Consider the following 21,262-nt stretch of genomic DNA (forward strand, 5'->3'; position numbering starts at 1 on the left):
GGTAAAATGGCAATGCCCACATTTTTCACCTGACAGTGATTTAGCGGCAAAGTTCTGTGAATTTTGGGTGTGGCTCTCGTTGCTAACGGTGGAAAACAGGGGGGACAGGAAACTGCTGTTTTGAGTCCGCCACAGCGAATTATCCGCAGGGCGGGCAGAACGGGTTCACTCACCACGCACAACGCTTCCCTGTAGTTACTCAACCCAAACAACAGTTGCTATGCAGTCCTTTCTGGGAAATGTAACCAGAACCCGTGAAAAATGCTCACGTGGCGATTTAATTTCCCTTAGCGAGAATAACAGCAGGAAGTCGACCGCTGTGACGGCAAGTCCATGCCATTGTGCACAACTGTGGATTATTTATAAAGATCACCTGTTTCTTTTTTTGTTCTGCGCCAAATATACAGCCATGTCTGAAAATGAGAAGTGTTTCTGAGGCTATTGCTTTTCTTAGCTGACATATCGAAACTAGGCTGGATACCATCAAAAACCTACTTCAACCGCTATTCTGAAATTCTGTCAGATAGGAAGCTTTTTTAGAACTCAGTCCTTTGAAATAAGAGCTTTGCATTCAAATACTCAAACCAGCTGAGACCCGAGTCTGTTTTTTAGCCTCTAGCTGCATGACAAATGCACAAAAAAAACTACATTAACCTACAAGCCATCACAGTGACGGCTCTGGCTGATCACTCTAGATCGGCGGTTTCTGGAGGAAGTAGTGAATGAGAGGTGGCAGGAAGGGACAGTTCCTCTTCCACAGAGAGTGGGGGGGAGAGATTGGTTTCAGACGGAGCGCCGGATCTTACCGAACTGCTGGATGGCCCGGTCGGCGCTCCAGGGCAGCTCCAGCGTCATGTGCACTCTCCTCCGCTGGTTCTGCACTCGCTTGTCGGCCTGCAGAGAGATGCCCGAGCTGGCCGCCTCCGAGATGATGGCCACCAGCTGGGGGGGACACACAGGAAGGGGTTACACTGAGAAGAACTCACCGGTTTCCAACTTTGAGACTGTTAAATGGAAGCGTTAATTGGCTGTACATTTGCTGTGCTCAGGCAGCAATACAGCTGCGTGTTAAGCGTATGCTCACGCACTGACATGACTACGTGTTAAGCATATGTCACGCACTGACGCGACTCTGTGTTAAGTGTGCGCTGGTGTCCCACATTAAGCGTGTGCGCTGGGCAGGCTTCCCTCACCTTCTCCCCACACATGAAGCGCTCCTTCTCCTTGATGTTGACGTGGTCGATGGTGAGGCCCTGCTCTGCCCGGGACTCGTACCGAACGCTGCCGTCAGGCCTCCGCACCACCCGACCCTTCCGCCCGGTCATCTGAGAGAGAGAGAGAGAGAGAGGGAGAGAGGGAGGGAGAGAGAGAGAGAGAGGGAGAGAGGGAGGGAGAGATATTACACTTACATTTTATATTCCCCGCTGGCGTTTGACAAATAAACACTCGCTTAAATATGCTTTCATTATCTCTCTCTCCTTTCTCTTAGCCGTGAAGTTAATGTGCATTTCTGAGCGAATGTTGGGCGTAATGTGGCTCAGAACCAATCAGCTCTCACCTCAGAGACCTGCTCTGGACCGCCAAACTTGTCTATCAGTTCATCCAGAGTATTCAGAGGTAGTTCCTTTCCCAGCACAGAAATCTTGTTCAGGAGATCTTGCTTCATTTCCTCGATCTTCGCTGCAAAAACAACACGGGCAGAGAAAAACCAAATCTAAGTAATCGCAAAAAAATTAGCGACGCAGAGCCGGCGCAGCGTGAAAGAATACGGCTGTGTCCCCCTCGCGCCCGGTCTCGCCGTCTAGACCCACGTCTGCGAGCATGACGGTTCCGTGGCAGATAAGCCAGCCGATAAAGAGCGGACGGGCATGCGGAAACACGGCGAGACCGCTGCAGCCGCTAAGCGCCGCGCTTAGGGAACCTCCGGCCAAGCCGCTACGCCACTCGTCCCCAGAGGGCCGCGTTGCAGACACGCGGATCAGCGGGGGGGGTGGGGTCGATCAGCCCACAGAAGGCTGATCCGGGAGCAGCGAGGGGCCGGCGTACCAGTGTGACAGTTAGTGTGGTTGACGAAGATGACGTCGTCGTTGTCCATGAGGGACTCGGGGGAGGAGTTGGAGTCGCTGTCCGGCCCGTCCGACTCGGTGCTGCTGTCGTCGCTGATGTGGATCACGATCCCCACCTCCGCGCTGTGCTTGGGGTACTTCGGCGGCCGGCCCTTGGGTTTGCCTGGGGGGCGGGGGGGGGAGGAGACGCGGCATGAACATGGCTCTCAAAACCAAAGGAAACCTGCAGCCTGTGCACAACCAATGGGATTTCTGCACTGTGTCCTTAACCAGTTACTCTATACTCCATCAGAAGGGCATACAGTTACAACTGATTTGAGGGCCTACAAGCACATCTAGTCACTTTGTCTAGGACAGAGGTGTCCAATCTTACCCACGAAGAGACAATATGGCAGCAGGTTTTCGTTCCAGCCCAGCACTAAAAGACCCGATTAAACAAATCAAGGTCTGGACTGAACACCATGGATAGGTGGTCTGGACTGAACACCATGGATAGGTGGTCTGGACTGAACACCATGGATAGGTGGTCTGGACTGAACACCATGGATAGGTGGTCTGGACTGAACACCATGGATAGGTGGTCCGGACTGAACACCATGGATAGGTGGTCCGGACTGAACACCATGGATAGGTGGTCCGGACTGAACACCATCGATAGGTGGTCCGGACTGAACACCATGGATAGGTGGTCTGGACTGAACACCATGGATAGGTGGTCTGGACTGAACATCATGGATAGGTGGTCTGGACTGAACACCATGGATAGGTGGTCTGGTGAATCAGGTGTGAGCCAAGATCAAAAGCACTGCGCCCAGAGCAGCTCCTCTCGGATAAGACAACCCACCCATGGACTCTTGGCCCACTCAATTTTCACCACCGAGCAGCAAGTCCGGTGGGCGGGTACATGAGCAGGTGGATTCCAAACGATTAATTTTAAGTTCACCATTTATTTATTTATTTTTTTTACATTGCTTTACATTGAATTTCAGCTTGAATTTACAGCAGCAGAGAGGAATTTGGGTCAGGAAGGCTCGGGGTGCGAGCCGTGACTCATGACTGTGGTCGAAAACGCAGAGAGACGGGACAGAAACGAAACCGGGCCGCGTAGTCGCGAGGCAGGGAGAAAGTCCCGCAGCGGCCTGAGTGGAGACCGCAGACTGACACACTACGCCCCCTTTTTTTCACAACCTCGTTTTATTTTTAGATGCGCTATAAAATGTGGAAGCCCAGATATGGAAATGCACAGCTGAGCCTTTCTTTCATTAAAAACGGACCTGTTGTGAAAGTTAACATTTTATTTGAGTTTCAGGTACAGTGTCAGGTAAGTGGGGAAATGGGACCTCTCTTCATGGCTGCTGCTCAAAGCTGAGACTAATTCACAGAGAGAAGGAAGTTAAATAAATCCCCCAAAGTTAATGAATACATGTTCCAGTCAACAGGGCATAGGTGTCCACTCTGTACCATAATATTTTTGTCTAATTTCACAAGACAGGTTCAGTATTGCTGAATGAGCACAGCTGTCTGTGTAATAAAGAATAGGCTAAAAAAATAGGCTAACAAATTTAGTCGACAGATAACAATGCTCACGTTTTCTTTTGTTTCCAGCGCTCTTTTCTCTCTTCTGCTTCTCCGACGGAAAGTGCTTCTGCACCAGCGACTGAAAAACACCCCTGAGGAGAGAAGACAAGGAGCCACGTCATTTCCAGCTCTGCTACAGTACAAGCGTCTCTGGGTGAGCCGCTCTATAGCAGACACACAGGGCCTGTGGGTGAGCCGCTCTACAGCAGACACACAGGGCCTGTGGGTGAGCCGCTCTATAACAGACACACAGGACCTCTCTGGGTGAGCCGCTCTATAACAGACACACAGGGCCTGTGGGTGAGCCGCTCTATAGCAGACACACAGGGCCTCTGGGTGAGCTGCTCTATAACAGACACACAGGGCCTCTCTGGGTGAGCCGCTCTATAGCAGACACACAGGGCCTCTCTGGGTGAGCCGCTCTATAGCAGACACACAGGGCCTCTCTGGGTGAGCCGCTCTATAGCAGACACACAGGGCGTCTCTGGGTGAGCCGCTCTATAGCAGACACACAGGGCCTCTGGGTGAGCCGCTCTATAGCAGACACACAGGGCCTCTCTGGGTGAGCCGCTCTATAGCAGACACACAGGACCTCTCTGGGTGAGCCGCTCTATAGCAGACACATAGGGCCTCTGGGTGAGCCGCTCTATAGCAGACACACAGGGCCTCTCTGGGTGAGCCGCTCTATAGCAGACACACAGGACCTCTGGGTGAGCCGCTCTATAGCAGACACACAGAGCCTCTCCGGGTGAGCCGCTCTATAGCAGACACACAGGACCTCTGGGTGAGCCGCTCTATAACAGACACACAGGGCCTGTGGGTGAGCCGCTCTATAGCAGACACACAGGGCCTCTGGGTGAGCCGCTCTATAGCAGACACACAGGGCCTGTGGGTGAGCCGCTCTATAGCAGACACACAGGGCCTCTCTGGGTGAGCTGCTCTATAGCAGACACACAGGGCCTCTCTGGGTGAGCCGCTCTATAGCAGACACACAGGGCCTCTCTGGGTGAGCCGCTCTATAGCAGACACACAGGGCCTCTCTGGATTCAGGTGAGCTGATCTATAGCAGACACACAGGGCCTCTCTGGATTCAGGTGAGCTGCTAAGCTCAGCTAAGCAAAACAACAAGAAATGACCTTTCACAGGTTGATGCACCTATAGGTATGCATGCTAATGCAGCACAATTCAACCCACAGCCTTAAACTTAAGAACTCAGGCTTGAGATAATGGCTGTATATTAAACACATGCCTTGTAATGCATGAGGTAACAATCATCTGCTTTACCTAAAAACCACAGAAATACATGAGCTGGAAAGCACCAGTTATTTGATACGATATGTGGCTCAGAGCTGAACTGGAGGTTTTGTCTTTTTGGAGCAAAGCTCTGTCTTGTTTTTGACAAGGTATGTTCCCACTACATTTCTAACGGAGAGTCCCTGCTCTGACGACGAGCCAGAATCCCCCCTCAACCCCGTCCCCGTCCCAACCGTCTCCATGGTGAACTCACTCCGCCGCCGAGACGAATCTGTCCAGGTGCCCGTCGTTCTCGTCCAGGACCTCCCTGGTGCGCGCCTCCCCCGTGGACTGCAGCCCAATCACGATGCACTGGCGAGGATGACAGCGAGTGCTACGTCACGCAGGCAGAGGGCCGCTTTTATCAGTGCCTGACTTTACTGTGCTTTTATTCTAGCATGGTGGCTCGGCACACGTGGGCCTGTCTGTAAACCAAATTACCCTTTAAGGGATTGACTGATCTATTGATCCGATAAAGAGTCTTGCTTGCACATTTCAGATGACCTCATGTGCTTAAAAGATAAGAGAGTTAAATTAAAGATTGATTGATTCATCGATTGATTGATTGATTAATTGATTCACACCTTCACTATCCACTAAACAGAGGTGACACACAGGTTTCGACTCATAAGAGCACAAGAGCGAGAACATATGAATGAATGCATTACATGGGAAACACATGGGCGAAGGCCATTTGGCCCACCTAAGTCCGTCGCACATCAGGAGGAAGTATGTGTTCCTGCCGTTCAGGGCGCTATAGTCTCGATGGGTGATTTTCAGTCTGGACTCACCTTTCCCGCCTCCAGCTCCTTCTTGGCCAGCTCCACCAGGCAGCGCACCTTGGCGGCGATGCAGAGGTACTTGAAGAAGCGCTGGTGGGAGGACCAGAACTGGCCCCACAGCGACTTCCTGGAGACCAGGCCCAGCTCGTCCGCCGCCCGCGTGAAGACCGCCAGCGCCTCCGCCCACTGCGAGAAGCACCGCACGTCACACCTCCGGCCAGAGGGGGCCCCGCTCGAACGCGAGCGCGCACGTGCCTCTGAGTTACTGCACCATGACCAGCTTATGGCATAATCCGCTCTGCCAAGCTGGAAACTCCACTGACAGGACTGTGCCCACTACCGGTAGCACAATAAGTACAGGCTGACTGCTGCAGGTCTTAACCCTTGGAAGAGTAGGCCTTCTGGAACATTCTTTTCAAAATTATAAGTCAGTGTTCTAGAACTCCATTGCTTTCGGTTACCAGTAGCAACTGTTACATCAGCTTTAGAATGTTCAGTTAAGAACATGTCAGATCACAAATATGTGCTTGGAACGTTCATAAGGACTGGGGCGCTGCACTAAGGCATGATGGATATGACAAGTTTAAGTGCTAACTTGAGCTGAAACTCTATCCACAGTAAACCAACAGGGCAGACTAGTCAGTGAGTAACACAGGGAAATGTGAAAACCTTATTTATCTTATTTAAAGAAAAGGAGAAAGTCCCAGGCGAGGTCTGACTGCCAGGCTGAGGGCTCCTCACCAGCTTGGCAGCTTTGTTGTAGACGAGCTTGAAGTCGTTGTCCAGGCCGATCTCCTCGATGCGGAAGGACACCCCCGAGAAGCTGAGCTGCCGGGCGATGTACATGCCGCTCACCTTCATGTCCATCGCCACGATCTCCATGGCGCCCACACCCCTGGGAGGCGGGGCAAGGAGCAGAGTCAGTCAGACAGACAGAGAGACGGACGAACAGGCAGACAGACGGACGGATGGACAGACAGACAGACAGAGACACCAGGTACAGGTTCTGTGGGCCCTGACCTCTTCTCGATGGCGTGCAGGAAGTCGTCGAAGATTTTGAAGGGGGTCCCCTCTCCCCAGATCCCCAGCCGGCTCATGTAGATCATGTTCTTTGGCTCAGAAGCACCTGGAGGAGCCATTTAAAGCCGTTTAACTTCATTCCAATAAAACACGAAATCACAACAGATCAAACATGGCCACCCGATAAATGACGAGAAAATACAGAAGGAAGAACGTGGAGACGTACAGAGAGAGAGATGGAGAGAGAGAGTGTGTGTGAGAGAACGAAAGAGAGTGAGAAAGAAAAGAGAGAGACAGAGACAGAAAGATCTAAATCCTAAAACACCCGACTGCTTCGTGGCAGGAGGCGGCTGCACTGCGCGGGAGGCCTACCTGTGGCGCTGGCGTACACCACGCGGGCCAGCGGCAGCTTGTTCTGCAGGTCCAGCACGGCCTTGCCCATCTTGGTGGACGTGGCGTTTTTGGCTTTGTGGCACTCGTCAAATATGATCTGATAAGGGAGGAGCGGTCAAGGGCAACAGGGACATTACGCTGTAGACACACACCGCCGTGACACCCGCAACCAAGATAACCGCTTCTCCAAGACTTCCAACCGCGCGAAAACCGCGCAATGCGCCAAAGGGATACGACTCCATCGAAGCCCGGCTTACACCAGTCCAGGATCTGCCGGAGCCTGGTGCGGTGCTGCCCCCCCGCCTGGCTCTCCCCGATCAGGGCGGAGTACGTCGCGAAGAGCACTCCTTCTGAGGTAGCTGTGTCGCCATACTTAATCTAGGAGCAACCACAAGAGCAGACCCTCAACCACACCGCCACAGGAAAGAGCAGAGGAAGTACCGACGGAACACCAGAGACACACGGAACGCCGGAGACGGCCGTCGCCCGGACGACCTCACGCATCACGGCAGGCCAAACGGGAGCTGGCATTCGGGACTGAATAAGGACCCTTTCCCTCCTACCTTGTTTAAGGCATGCACGGGAATGCAGGGAGCCTCGATATCTTTCAGATCTCGCTCGGCGTCGTATTTCAGGTCGTTGGAAACGCTAAACCTGAAGGAGGCAAAGGGGAGGAAAAGCAAACGATCGCGTCAGAACATCAGACCGAAAATAAAGTAAAACATCCGTCCTTCCAGTGGCTTTTTTTCCACGGAGAGGTTTTTTTTTCACGGAGAGGGGAGACGCGTGAAAAGCCGCTCTCTCACCACAGCGCTTTCTTCCTCCCCTTCAGGTAGTTTTCCAGGATGATCCCGGCCACGGTGCGGCCCTTCCCCACGCCGGCGCCGTCTCCGATCAGGTAGCCCGCCCTCTGGCCGTTCTGCAGGATCACCTCGTGTTGCTGGGAGCAGGGGGGGGGGGGGGGGGGGGGGCGTGGTGAGACGGGATTCAATCGCGACCACCGCGAACACATTCCAAACCTGCTGCTAGCCTCAAAACTCCCTTCTGCTTAGTTTGATTAGCTGCCAGGAGTGATTATCAATTTAACTCTGTCTGTTTTTATCACTTTAAGCTGTCTGCGGGGAACTGAGGTTAGCGCACGCCAAACAAATGTCTATTTGAGCTGTGGAGTGTCACTTTATTTACCTGGCGAATGTCATTTGAACTGGACCCAGCTGGTTAATGTGGAACAGCTGGAGCCAGGCCTCTATCTACATAGAGCCAGTCAAGCTTAGTGTTACTCTGCTCTGGCAGAAATGTGTACGGTGGAGAGGACACTCAGTCCGTCACCATGGGAACGCTACAACACCCGAGGGGGGGCGAGGGGGGGTACCTGGCAGGCGTAGATGATGGCCTCCAGCTGCAGGGCAGACAGCTGACCTTTGCTGATAGTGGTTTCGGGAATGGACAGGGTGTAGGTGATGTCGGGAGGCGGGACGCTGGACAGGGTGTTGGTCTCCACGACGATGTCCGGGTGCGAGATCCCTATCGTGGCTGCACAGGGCGAAAGAGAGAGAGAGAGAGAGAGAGAGAGCAATGAGGGTGATTCTGCGGCTAATCTTTCAGCAAACGGAGCGCGGCGCTCGGGGGCGGGCGAGGCGGGGGCGTACATTTGGACGGTTTGTATTCCGCGTACGTGTCCACGTGCCCGAGCTCCTCTGTCTCCTCTTCGTCCACCTCCTCTTCCTCTTCTGGGGACTGCTGGGGTCGCTGGGGCGGCTGGGGCGGCTAAAGGGACAGACAGAGGGAGAGAGGGAGAGAGACAGAGAGAGAGAGAGAGAGAGAGAGAGAGAGAGAGACAGAGAGAGAGAGAGAGAGAGAGAGAGACAGAGAGAGAGAGAGAGAGAGAGAGACAGAGAGGGAGAAAGAGAGATAGAGAACTTTAACGGGTACATGGAGCAGCTGGAGTAAAGCGGTGAAATGAAGCACAGACGCAAATCGGCGGCGGGTCACAGAGCGGGTTAGGAGCCAGGTCTCTCAGCACGGGGAGAGTCACAGCAAGCTTCCGTTCAGCGAGTCAGACTGAGGCGGTTAATGGAGCTGATGCAGTTAATGGTTAACAGTGTGAACACGCAGCTCCCGGCCTGGCTGGCGCGGGGCAGAGAACGCCGAAGTCGGAAGGCTGAGGCGTCGAGCGCAGTGCCACTCAGGGCACAGGAGGGAGTCGCAGGCCCCGCCCAAATCCGCAGACTTGGAGGGAAGAGGCTACCTGGTATGCTCCCAAAGGCGGGGTGTTGATAATGGCAGAGATATCCTCCAAACTGCTCAAGCCCTCAAACCTGCTGGTGTTCAACTGCAAGGGAAAACATGAACAAATAAAAATAACAGAAAAAGAATCAAAACAAAACAAAACAAAATGGCCGCCAGCGAACAGGTCCCTGTGAGGTGGAGAGAGTGACCTTGCTCATTGGCATCAAATGCAGGAAACTGAATGAGGACAAGACTCTGCCTGAACATCTTTCCGTTCCCGAACTCTTCCATTGGGACGTCCCAACGCTAAAACGCCCACACCCCTTGATTTGGGGACAGACTTGAAGGACGAGCCCCCCGCTTATCACTCCGCGGTCGCCAGCCTGAGCCACGCAGATGCCGCAGCCGACGCAGATGCCGCAGCCGACGCAGACGGACTGCAGCGGAAAAGTGAGGGAGCCTCTGTGTTCCACAGGTGGACAATCCAGGTCCAGAAAGTAAAAGTCCTCCCCAGTGTTTAGTTCCAATCACCTGGAAGGCTGATTAGCACAATTCTCGCATCCAGGAGGTAAAGTTAATTTAGTGCAATCAGCTGGTTGAGTTCATGGGTGGAAGAAACACATGGCAGGACTTCTACTTTCTGAGCCCTGGACTTTCCAGCTCTGGTGTGCTTTCCCAGGGCTGACGGTCACTGCAGGCCCTGGCTTGTTCAGGATAGAACTTTCTCTATATACGCCCAGAGACGGCTCCCCAGAACTGGGCCACACTGTCCATGCACTCAGCCGATATCTGCCCCACAGCCATCAAACTCAAGTGCTTCAAACACATGGAAAAACTACTGATACATGGGAGTTTCGGTTTTGGCCACATTTTAACAATCTTACCAGAGGAAAAAAAAAAAAGAGAATGGGAAAAGTGGAAGGAAAGAAAAAGAACAGAACAAACAGCAGGCGATGAAGCCAGGAACAGCCCCCGCCTCCTGGGGTCTAACGCCCCCCCCCCCCCCCCACGCTGGGCTCAGTCAGACGGACGGACCCCCAGGAGTGGAGCGGGCACCGCGCTGGAAAGGCCGGCTCAGACCGGCTCGCTCCGGTTTCACAGACCCCGCGCCCGGGCGGCTGAGTGAGCTCTGCTCGCGTGCGCGGGGGTGTGCGTGTGAGCGTGTGTGTGCGTGTGTGTGCGTGTGTGTGAGCGTGCGTGTGCGTGTGTGTGTATGTGTGAAGAACGCTCCCTTTCTGTGCGTGGGATCGAGCACGAGTGTGTGACCTGCAGCGGGTTCAGTGCGTTAAGGCCCTGTGTGTTCAGGCCTGTGTGTCCGTGTGTCTGATAGAGAGAGTGCGACAGAGAGGAGGCAGAGAGACAGAAAGAGAGGGGGAGGGGGAAGAGAGGGAGAGGAAGGGGAGAGAGAGTGATGAGTGAGAGGCAGAGAGAAAGAACGGAAAAGGTAGAGAGAGAAAGAGAGTGTAAGGGAGAGGGAGAGAGAGAGCGTAAGGGAGAGGGGGAGAGAGAGAGTGTAAGGGAGGGAGAGAGAGAGAGTGTAAGGGAGGGGGAGAGAGAGAGGATAAGGGAGGGAGAGAGAGAGTGAGGGTAAGAGAGATAGAGGGAGAGAGAGAGTGTAAGGGAGGGAGAGGGAGAGAGAGAGCGTAACGGAGAGAGGGAGAGAGAGAGTGTGTAAGGGAGGGAGAGAGAGAGAGGGTAAGGGAGGGAGAGGGAGAGGGAGAGAGAGAGAGAGAGAGAGAGAGAGAGAGAGAGAGAGCGTAAGGGAGAGAGAGAGAGTGTAAGGGAGGGAGAGAGAGTGTGTAAGGGAGGGAGAGGGAGAGGGAGAGTGTAAGGGAGGGAGAGAGAGAGGGTAAGGGAGGGAGAGAGAGAGCATAAGGGAGGGAGAGAGAGTGTAAGGGAGGGAGAGGGAGAGAAAGAGAGGGAGAGAGAGAGTGTAAGGGAGGGAGAGGGAGAGAGAGCGTAAGGGAGAGGGAGAGACAGTGTGTAAGGGAGGGAGGGGGAGAGAGAGAGCGTAACGGAGAGAGGGAGAGAGAGAGTGTGTAAGGGAGGGAGAGAGAGAGAGGGTAAGGGAGGGAGAGGGAGAGGGAGAGAGAGAGAGAGAGAGAGAGAGAGCATAAGGGAGGGAGAGGGAGTGTAAGGGAGGGAGAGGGGCTCTTACCTCCAGCTGGCTGTGCGTGGGCGTGTTTATGTCCCATAGCGTGGGCACGTAGTTGCCGATGCTGGGGAAGTCGGCGGCGTCTGTGTACTCGGACAGGGAGTCGGCAGGAGAGGAGAAGAGCGAGGTGTTGGAAAGATCATCGATGCAGGAGAGGTCCTGTGGATCGAGAGGGGGGCAGAGAGAGAAATCAGACCCTCCCGTTCTGCACCAAGGCTCAAAGCATCTGGAGGCGTTACATTACATTACAGGCATTTAGCAATTTAGTGACTTACAGAACTTTTTACACAGCATTTACAAAGCATCCATTTATACAGCTGGATATGTACTGAAGCGATGCAGGTTAAGTACCGTGCTCAAGGGTACAAGGCAGTGTCATACCTGCAAATCTAACCTGCAACCTTCAGGTTACAAGACCAGCTCCTTACCCGTTATACGACACCGCCACCCTGAGGCGCGACTTTTACACGTACGCTTTCGTCATACGCATACGCTTCACTCGAAGAAAAACAAGATTTCCATGTAAAAATGACGCATCTGCACGGAGAAAATGTGCTGGCGTGTGCAGCTGCGCAGCAGGGAGCCGATGACCGTTCACGAGCATTCCGCAGTTTATCAGTTAAGGGCTCTCTCTGGTTCCGCACGAATCACATTTACGTCAGCTCTGTAGAAACCGCTGGCCCCGGCCTCTCCCCAGGGAAGAGGAAGAGAACTGTCATGGGGGGGGTGGGGGGGGGCGGGGGGCAGAGTTCACAGTTTAACTCTGAAACAAGAGCAGCACATGCGGATGGCACACTTTCGGGTTCGCTAGAGGGAAATTGGCTATTTGTGTAGAATGGAGCGCCTTCCTATTTTCGCAACTAGAAAAGCAAACACAGGACCCTGTCCAGCCCCCCGCTGCACACCCGGTCCCCCCGGGTCACACACAAACACCATTATGTAAGTGATCGAGCACATTTTTCCAGCCCTGTTCCCATGGTGGAGCTGAAATTCCAAATGACTTTTCACACCGAGCCCCTAGTGGGGACCAAAGACAACTGTGCACAATGCACACACATAATTAAGCGACTAATGGGGACTCATCTCATCATTTACACTTAATGCACGAGGGTGCCTGGGACTGAATGGGAGCTGTGGATAATGTCTATACGGTGGATTTTAGGGGGGGGGGGGGGGGTGTACGGAGACCAAGTCCAACTCCGGCACTGGGTGGCAGTGTATGAAAACAGCCAGGGGACTGCGCCTGTGTAACCCATAGGCTGCAGGCCTGCAGCACTTCCAGGAGGGGCAGTGTTGAGCAAGCTGAGCCCAAACTGAATCGCTTCAGTCAAACCAAACGCCGTGTCCAGCAGCAGAAACCATCAGGACATAAAAAATGACACTGAATCGCTCTGGATGAGTGTGTCTGCTACGCCGACGCTCACATAACCGAAAGGAGAACGCGCAGATAGACGCGATCCCGTCCGACGCTCGTTCCGTCAGAATCGCCAAGTCCAGTATTCGAGCAGAGACCGATCGTAGCGTTGACACCTGTCCTCCTCCGCCGTTGGGAAGCAGAGTTAATCTGGTGAATGGGTGGCGGTGCGCGGTGCTGGGTTAGCCCCGCGTGTGGGGGCGCAGCGGGTGGGAGCCGTTGGGGGCCGCGCAGAGGGGCGTAATAAGTCAGCCCTGAGAGGCGCTGATTTGCCGGGGCGAGGGGGGCGAGGTGGGCGAGGGGGGCAAGGGGGGGGGGGGCGCGCCGCCCAGCCGGAACGCACCGCAGCCTTTAATCTGACAGATGTGGGGCTGAGCGCTTCATTTCAGGCATGGCCGCCTCCCAATCCGTTCAGTTCACAGCCCAGAGTCCTGCATTTGCATACGGAGGGCACCCCGGCGAATCGGAGCGGCTGGGGGTGTGTGTGTGTGTGGGTGTGGGTGGGTGTAAGGGGGGGGGGGTGTTCCAGGGAAGAGCAATGGGGGGCACCATCTTGCCTCATGTCTATTTCAGGCCCATGTGCAACACTTGAGTTATGACTTTGGGACGTTCACAGGGTCATTCTGGGGGGGGGGGAGCAGCTCAGCTCTCTGCTTGTGTAACCCCAGAGTTGCAGGCACACACACCTCTGGCCCGCAGTGTGAAACGAGGTGGGGGGGGGGGGGCAGTGAATAAACTTCTACAGAAGTCTGACTAAGCGTGTGAACTCTAGGGAATAGAGTTCACAGCACTTCAGCACGCTGAACATTTGACATTTGATATTCACTGAAGAGCAAAAAAAACCAAAACCCCACAAGTGAACACGCCACATGGGATACGACACAATAAAGAGGCACTTAGAGCAAAAAACTGAGCAATCAGCCGGAGCACAGAAACAGAACGCAAACGACCGCTGGTGTGGAACATAATCACCAGCACAGCGGCCCGGGCTACTCCAGCGGGCCGGGGGAACCTTCAGGAACGATGATCTCGCTCGGACGGGGGTGGAGTGACGGACCCGCGTCCCCCCGGGCTCTCGGACGGCCCGGTGAGGAGCCGAAACGGTTAAGGCCAGGGGCGGTCTGGAGAGGCAGCCGTCCACAGCCCCTCTGCGTTCGCACGCCGTTTCATAACAGGATGCGGTGGACGGCGGCGCCGGGACTACAGAGAGAGGCCTGACTGCGCTTAGCCTTTATAAGGGGGGCCACAGCATCGAGCACGAATGACGGCGTGTGTGTGTGTGTATCAGCATGTGTGTGTGTTTGTGTGTGTGTGTCTGTCTGTGGAAGAAAGAGAGAGAGACAGATTCAGAAAGAGAGCAAGAGAGAGAGTAAGAGCTAGATAGACAGAGAGAGACAGAGAGAGAGAGAGAGAGAGGGAGAGAGAGGGACAGGAAAGAGAGAGATTCGGGGAAACGGTGAAGAGATATGTATTCCTCGCAATAGCACATTGACTTTTTTGCCTGCTAGACTCTTAAGTGGAAAGGCAGCGGGGTTGCAAAACATCCATGTGCGCTGCAGGAGTGGGGAGGATTCCTGGAAACCTTGTTTTCCCAGGCCCTGTCATCAGGCCAAGAAAGTCAGCCACTCCTTCAGTGGACCGATCAGCAGACGGGGAGGAGAGGCCGGGAGCGCAGCGTCCTGCCACTGCCTCCAGAGCACAGCAAACTGCACATCAGCACTGCAGAAAAGCCCCCACAGCACGACCGCACGCAAGCTGGGGGAACATTCACCTCCTCGGTCCACGTCTCCCTGCTGGCGCAAGCATTACATGTGCTCTCTTAGGACTGTACAAACAACACAAGGATGAGTCATCAATTCTGCTCGGGGGGAGGGGGTGGGGGGGGGCAAACTGTCATTCATTCCAGGGCTCTATGCTGACATTTTTTTCCGGTGAAAAACACTAATAAGAGCACACTAATGCATCCCAATTAGTAGATGTGCTCCTATATTATTTTTCCAGTTCCAGCACACATCGACTTTCAGGAGCAAATGTCCACACGTGGCAGAGTTGCCGCTAATGAAACCAGCAGCAGAGCCCAACGTGGAGCCAGGGCTAATCTCTGCCGCGCGCGTACAGGAAGCCCGACCCGACAGGAGCAGAATACTTCACTGGGAAGCGCGGGGAGGGAAGCGTGACCTGTAAGCGGCGTGTTCCCCCGGCGCTGCAGCCGCGGAGATTAGCGCTCTGCGGCGGCCGGGTCTGCGCGGCCGCGATAAGGCCGCCAACGCCGCCGGCAGCGATGCTAATCGCGCGCCTCGGCCTAATCCCCTCGCCGGGCTTTCGCGGGTGAGGCGGGGGAAACTTGGCGATTAGGCCCCGCCGGCTCCCGCGTTCCAGATCCCGTCGCCCGCCCGCCCGCCCGCCCGCCGGCCCGCCCATCCCCCCTGCTCCCCGCGCGGGGCGACCTTCGCGGGCCGCTGACCTTCCGCGTCGCGCTCTCCGCGCGTTCTCCTCCCCTCTCCCGCTAAAAAGCGGGAAAGCAAACTGGATCGAGGCCGTATACGGGCTTCGTTTCCGCAACCCGTCAACGGCAGGACCGGACCTGCTCACACGCGAGTGCGAGGCCTCCAGGACCGCTGCAGGAGGCTTTTTACTGTTTGTTTTTTAATGAGGACGAGTCGCGGAGCGCTTTCATTTTCACAAGCCCGATAATCTGCCGCCGATAACATCCGCCAGAATCTCTGACGCAAAAACAGGCCTCTCGTTTCGCGGGTCCTGATTTAAGTTTGGCGATTAGTCACCGGGAGAACGCGGCGCTGAGCGCAGCGAGCCGCGCAGGAGCTGTGGTGAGCAGCGCCCTTCACCTCGGCACAGTTTCCACTGCGCAGCTGGGAGGGCCGACGCCAGACACGTCACCGTTCTCAGAACCACCATTTCTGCTAAAAGGCTTCCACGACCGGAGGACAGTCAAACAGAAACGAAAACAGAAATTCGGTGGCAGTGAAAAGAACAGATTCTGAAACAAACGCAAGAGACAAAGGAACAGCGAGCGGTAAAACGCGAACAGAGCGCTGCTGCGGAGCCTACATCTTATAGACTACACACAGCAAGCGCTACAGCGGTGTGAATCAGTGTATGAGTACGTTCACAATATAGACCTGGGAGGCACAGATATGATTTCGGTACAGCCTCTGCGGCTCCTCGGATTCCTTGTTCCTTCCTGGGTGAGAAGGAGCCAGGACTTCCTGAAAGCCGCGCGGCGCACCTCAGCACAGCCCGCAGGAGCAGGCAGGGAATCCCCGGGCTTTCCAGAGCAGGAAGCGCAGAGCAATCCGCTAATTACCGCCATCGCCTCAAGGCAACAGCCAACACAGCAACCGCCATTGTTTCTCTCAAAAGCTAAAGAAAACAACCTTAAAAAAAAACTGCCAAACCACCCACCTCCAACACACACACACACACCATGCCAAACTGCTCCAAAATCTTCAAAAGCAATTTCGATTTCAATTATTCACTGCACTGAGTTTTTCTATCACTCCCTAAGAAAAGCTCGGTGAGGGCGCGATGTCTGCTCTCATACAAAAAACAACACAACAGAAGAGTAAGCGATCAGGTGCGATCAGGTGTGAGACTGTGATCAGGCCGGCTGGCAGGAGCTCTGGCCAGTGTGCTCACACCACAGTCCACCCCAGAGTGACCTGGGATGACCCTGCTGGGCCTGATGAGGTAATGAGGGGCTGGGTCCTCATGCCAGAGAGGCCAGTGCACTGCAGAGCTGTGCATTCGGATAAGCACACATGCTACGGGATAACAGCCACACACACACACACACACACGCACACACACACACACACACAGGCTACAGGATAACAGCCACACACACACACACGCACACACACACACACAGGCTACAGGATAACAGCCACACACACACACACACACACACACACACACACACATGCTACGGGATAACAGCCCCACACACACACGCACACACACACACAGACTACAGGATAACAGCCACACACACACATACGCACACACACACACCCAGGCTACAGGATAACAAATCACACGCGCGCACACACACACAGGCTACAGGATAATCTCACACAATCACACACACACACACATACGCACACACACACACAGGCTACGGGATAACAGCCACACACACACACACACACACACACAGGCTACAGGATAATCTCACACAATCACACACACACACACACACACGCTAATGGATAAAAACCACACACATACGCCCTTTCTGTGACACTATTAGAATGTAGGCATAGATTTTATAAAAAGAGATAAAAGAAAGGAAAGGTGCCTAAATTATTATTATTATTAATTTTTTTTTAAACACACAAAGTGCTCAGTTAGACAAATGGATTAGTTTATAGGGACTGTACCTCGCGGAAAAATCAGATAAACAACAGAGACTTACAGGCGATGTGAATAACCAAGCTTTATTTAAAATTTAATGCAACTGACGTTAAAAAAAACTTTTTTTGTCCAGCAGACAGCTCACTGTCCGCGGAAATACGCAAGCGGGCTTTTCCATCCGTCTCCTTCTCGACACGAAAACGGACCACTCTTTTCCAGATACCAGACACACGGGTTCTGAAGCGGGCTGTGAGTGGACTGCACTGAGCTCACAGGCTATATTTCCACTGACACAACTTGGCTGGACGTGCCAATCAAACGGCGGCTGACTCACCCACCACTGGAGTGCTGATTCAGATCAATCATTTCTGCTGGCGCCCGCACCTGTTTATTACCAGGCTTTGGCTCCCTGCAGTTATAAGCTACTGGACAAGTCAGAATTCAAATTTAGAAGGACAGCCAGCCTGCGGGAAAAAAAAAAAAAAAAAGGTCGAAGAGGAAGTCCTTTTAAGTACAGGGCCTCTTGCCTCACATCCGTTTCATTTTTTTCCCATGAGAAGGCGATGCGTCAAACTACGTTCGGTCCAGACCCAACACTCGCAGATCAATTCAGAACAAACCTGAGAACATTACAAGAATGTCAAAGGCAGCTATTCTGAACTGAATGGGCGGCATTCCACTGTGCAATCCCGCAGTTGCTACGTTCTTCCATTTCCAGCTCGGAGGAGAATTTTCATTTTTAAAAAAGGCCCAGTTTCATGACCCCACAGGGCCAAGCAGAACGTGCGATCCATGCCGAGAGAGCTCCTTTTGCGACTTCGCTCCTCAAACCGAACGATCCCGGGCGAACGGTGTCCCTGCTCCCGGACAGCCGGACTCTGAAGCGCTGCAGTCCCCTGTCCCAGCACGTGATCGCCGTCTGCGTCCCGCGCTCTCCCGACACGGCGCTGAGGCGGCCTTCTCACGGTGAGCTGGGACAGTCGCAGATGACTCCACATCCGGGCCGGGCCGGGGGGCAGCCTGCATTCCGGAAACGTCCAGAAAATCTGCCAGTGGCGTTCTGTTTTTCGGAAGAACCCCACAGAGGTAGCCTGCACAGCGCTTCGGTCGAAAGGGGGGGGGGGGGGGGGGAGGGGGGCGAACGTTCGGTTGCCGGGGGAGACTGAGGGCACCTGGGCGCTTTGCAAACGTAACCATGGCGCAGTCACAGCCTTCCAGCTGAGGGGAAACGAGGGCAGAAGAGACTGCAGGCGAGGCTGAGGCAGGCCTCCAGCGCTCACGCAGCCCGGCCCGGGGAGAGAGGAGCGCGGTCGTGCTGCAGGTCATCGCCCTGTGAGGCGCGTACAGTCAGTCAGGTTCAGATACGGGACGACAGCGCGTCACTTCTGCTACAGTCAGAGAAAAAAAGAGAAAAAAAGACACCTGCCAGGAAATAAAAAAAGTGCCACCCAGACCCCCAGGCCCAGGCAGCGGAAAGGAAGTTGGGGGGGGGGGGGGGTTGAGGGGGGGGTGTTAGTGGGGGACAGCGCGACCCCACTTCCTCTGCGTAAGTGATGGAAAGACAAGAAATGACGTTGACTGACACTGCAGCGCTGAGACAAACCCGTAGCCTCACCTGTGCTCTTCAAAGAAGTCGCTACGCTAAATGAAACCTCGCGCAGCTTCTGCTTTAAAGCGTTTCCCAGCCACTGGAGCGCTTCAGAGAGAGAGAGCCGTGCACAAAGGAACAAAGGGGGGGGGGGTCAGGCCCTAAGGCACGGCAAATTTCCAGCATTTTACTAGAAATAACATAAATATTCTCTCTGCCCTTTGACATAGCGCATTCAAAACGAGTAATTACGGACAAAAATGGAAATGCTGTTAGCGTCCTCCGCACAGACAGTCTGTTCTTTCTCCGGGGTGTTTGAGGAGCGGCGCGTTTCTAAAGAACTCTGTGACCCTCACGTGTAATTTCAGTTGGCCTGATAAGTGCTGAGCGCACTGCGTACGGCCGGGGGAGTCGTCAGACAGCACAGAAAGGCAGGCTGGGATTGAGCAGGACTGCTCGCCGCTCCACGTGCTAACGTGCTACAAACGCGTGCGCGCCCGCCGCTCGGCTCGTTCTTCCAGTAAGGCGGCGGACTCGCCCTCGCCCCGGGCCTAAAGTAACACGGCCTCTTCCTGTACTCTGGGTGTGACTGACAAAGAGCAACAACGGCCGATCGGAAAGAGCCAATCGCAGGCGATCCCTACGTTTTTACAACTCCGCGGCTCCAGTTTTCCGCTTCTCTCTCGCATTCCGAGCGAAACAAAAAAACGGGAAGGACGTCCTGGGCGGCTCTGAGGGGATTCGTGGATGAGTTATGAAGCAGTGAGTCATTGAAACCTATTAAATCCTGTCAGCAAACTGCTCTGCCTGCATTTCCTTATGCGGATGGACTTATCACTGTTTCAAGCCTGTTTCCTGGTTATGGAGAAGTGAAGGCTTAGCCAATATCCGGGGCATCAAACGCCAGCGTCTCCCCCTCAATTCACAAGCGAAAAACTGATTAGGCCCATGGGTTCACATCCACAGTGAGAGTAAGGCCATCTGACGAGCTTTATAAATACTGAGGAGCACAAATATATCAGTATGTCATACATCATATATCAAATATATAACATAGCAGGGTTTTTCACATTACACACAGGCACAACAAAAGATATGGCATTTGAATGCACTGCAGCTTGCTATGACATCACAGAACATAAATCATTTAACTAAGCAGTACAAAGAGCTCATTGGCTAAAAGCAATCACCCTGCTCAGGTCAATCTGGCAGCACGAATGACATCACCATTAGCAGTTTACTGTTGGGTTAAGGTAACTAGAGCCACAGCTCAAGTGTGGCTCAGTCAGGAAAGGGGCTCAAGTGCAGACTAAGTGAAAGACCACTAGGTCTAGGGTCCCTAAGTCTAGCGATTCATGAGCACCCCCCGGCTCCTCGCCAGGCAGCGGCAGGCTAGTGGTTACTTCCACTCAGAGATGTGCCTCTCCATAGAGTGGTGGCGGTTTCTGTGTGGAAAACAGCCTTGTGGGTGCAAACGCTTAAACTGCACTGGTCTCAGTGTAGGTGTGGGTGGCCAAGAGCTGACACAACATTATATAACGGGGAATTCCAAATGGACGAAAAAAAGAGCAAAGTAACAATAATAATAATAATAATTTTTGGAGCACTTCTCAAGAACCCAAAGGCACTTTCCGTGATCCAGACACAAACATCAGAAACTACCCCCATACAGCACACCATTACCGATAAACAATGGTAGCAAGAAATATACATGCACAATAAAGATGAGCATTTCCTTGTTATCCAGACTCCTGTCATGCAATATTTCCTTTTAAAAAAAACACTGACCTGATTACAGCTACACTGAGGGGATCAAAACACGCATTTAAGTTGGCTGAATTTACCACTGTCTGAAGGTATACGACAACAGGGGTGTACAATACACAGAATATATTTTGTACTGCAGGCAAACTGAGGAAACTAAATACATTTTTTTGTGGTTTTTGAAAAATATTATTTCGCTGGTGACATCAGAAACATGTTTTGTGCCATGATAGTTCTATAATAATCACATACGGTACGTTCTGGAAACGTACTTCAGATTCTCTGCTGGAAACTGAGAGACAAAGACAACTGCCGATGAGCGAAGCCACAGTCACTGGGAGCCACACAAACACGCCTGCTGTCATTCAGCTGCCAGCTCTCCCCCTTACTGGAAGCCTCTGGTAATTACTGCAGTTTATCACAGTTACTGAGAGCTCCACTTTTCTGGCGGGGACGCACAAACAGACACAGTCTTAAGTATGAACGTGTCCCCGTCTCCCTGTGGGAGAGAGCGCTTCCGCGGCGCTGTCTGAGAGGGAGGCTCTCTCCGGCTGTCTGTCGCTCCAGGCAGAACCCCTCGCCCTCAGCCGTTCTGAACCTGCGGCT

General features: G+C 53.7%; 1 protein-coding gene and 1 long non-coding RNA gene across 5 annotated transcripts in view; one reads left to right on the plus strand and one right to left on the minus strand.

The window, feature by feature from the left end:
- The window catches only part of LOC118225312, a 6,598-nt gene extending 1,331 nt beyond the window's left edge, over nucleotides 1-5,267 (plus strand). The window contains exons 2-3 of the long non-coding RNA XR_004764800.1: nucleotides 3,672-3,798; nucleotides 5,048-5,267. This is a non-coding gene — a long non-coding RNA (uncharacterized LOC118225312). The remainder of the gene's footprint in view (nucleotides 1-3,671; nucleotides 3,799-5,047) is intronic.
- si:ch73-63e15.2 (protein strawberry notch homolog 2) overlaps nucleotides 1-21,262 on the minus strand; it is a 71,551-nt gene that overhangs the window by 12,888 nt on the left and 37,401 nt on the right. For 3 of the 4 annotated variants that reach the window (XM_035413496.1, XM_035413498.1, XM_035413499.1), the window contains 17 exons: nucleotides 11,520-11,675; nucleotides 9,381-9,464; nucleotides 8,782-8,899; nucleotides 8,505-8,665; nucleotides 7,939-8,072; nucleotides 7,696-7,786; nucleotides 7,367-7,510; nucleotides 7,112-7,229; nucleotides 6,740-6,845; nucleotides 6,461-6,614; nucleotides 5,729-5,905; nucleotides 5,152-5,249; nucleotides 3,654-3,736; nucleotides 2,047-2,229; nucleotides 1,559-1,680; nucleotides 1,194-1,325; nucleotides 807-942 (listed from right to left, as the gene is read on the minus strand). In XM_035413496.1, the coding sequence (XP_035269387.1) occupies nucleotides 807-942; nucleotides 1,194-1,325; nucleotides 1,559-1,680; nucleotides 2,047-2,229; nucleotides 3,654-3,736; nucleotides 5,152-5,249; nucleotides 5,729-5,905; nucleotides 6,461-6,614; nucleotides 6,740-6,845; nucleotides 7,112-7,229; nucleotides 7,367-7,510; nucleotides 7,696-7,786; nucleotides 7,939-8,072; nucleotides 8,505-8,665; nucleotides 8,782-8,899; nucleotides 9,381-9,464; nucleotides 11,520-11,675 (2,197 nt within the window). The remainder of the gene's footprint in view (nucleotides 1-806; nucleotides 943-1,193; nucleotides 1,326-1,558; nucleotides 1,681-2,046; nucleotides 2,230-3,653; nucleotides 3,737-5,151; nucleotides 5,250-5,728; nucleotides 5,906-6,460; nucleotides 6,615-6,739; nucleotides 6,846-7,111; nucleotides 7,230-7,366; nucleotides 7,511-7,695; nucleotides 7,787-7,938; nucleotides 8,073-8,504; nucleotides 8,666-8,781; nucleotides 8,900-9,380; nucleotides 9,465-11,519; nucleotides 11,676-21,262) is intronic. The other variant, XM_035413497.1, reaches the window with a different exon arrangement.

This window comes from Anguilla anguilla, chromosome 4, assembly GCF_013347855.1.
Source record: "Anguilla anguilla isolate fAngAng1 chromosome 4, fAngAng1.pri, whole genome shotgun sequence".
Taxonomy (NCBI): domain Eukaryota; kingdom Metazoa; phylum Chordata; class Actinopteri; order Anguilliformes; family Anguillidae; genus Anguilla; species Anguilla anguilla.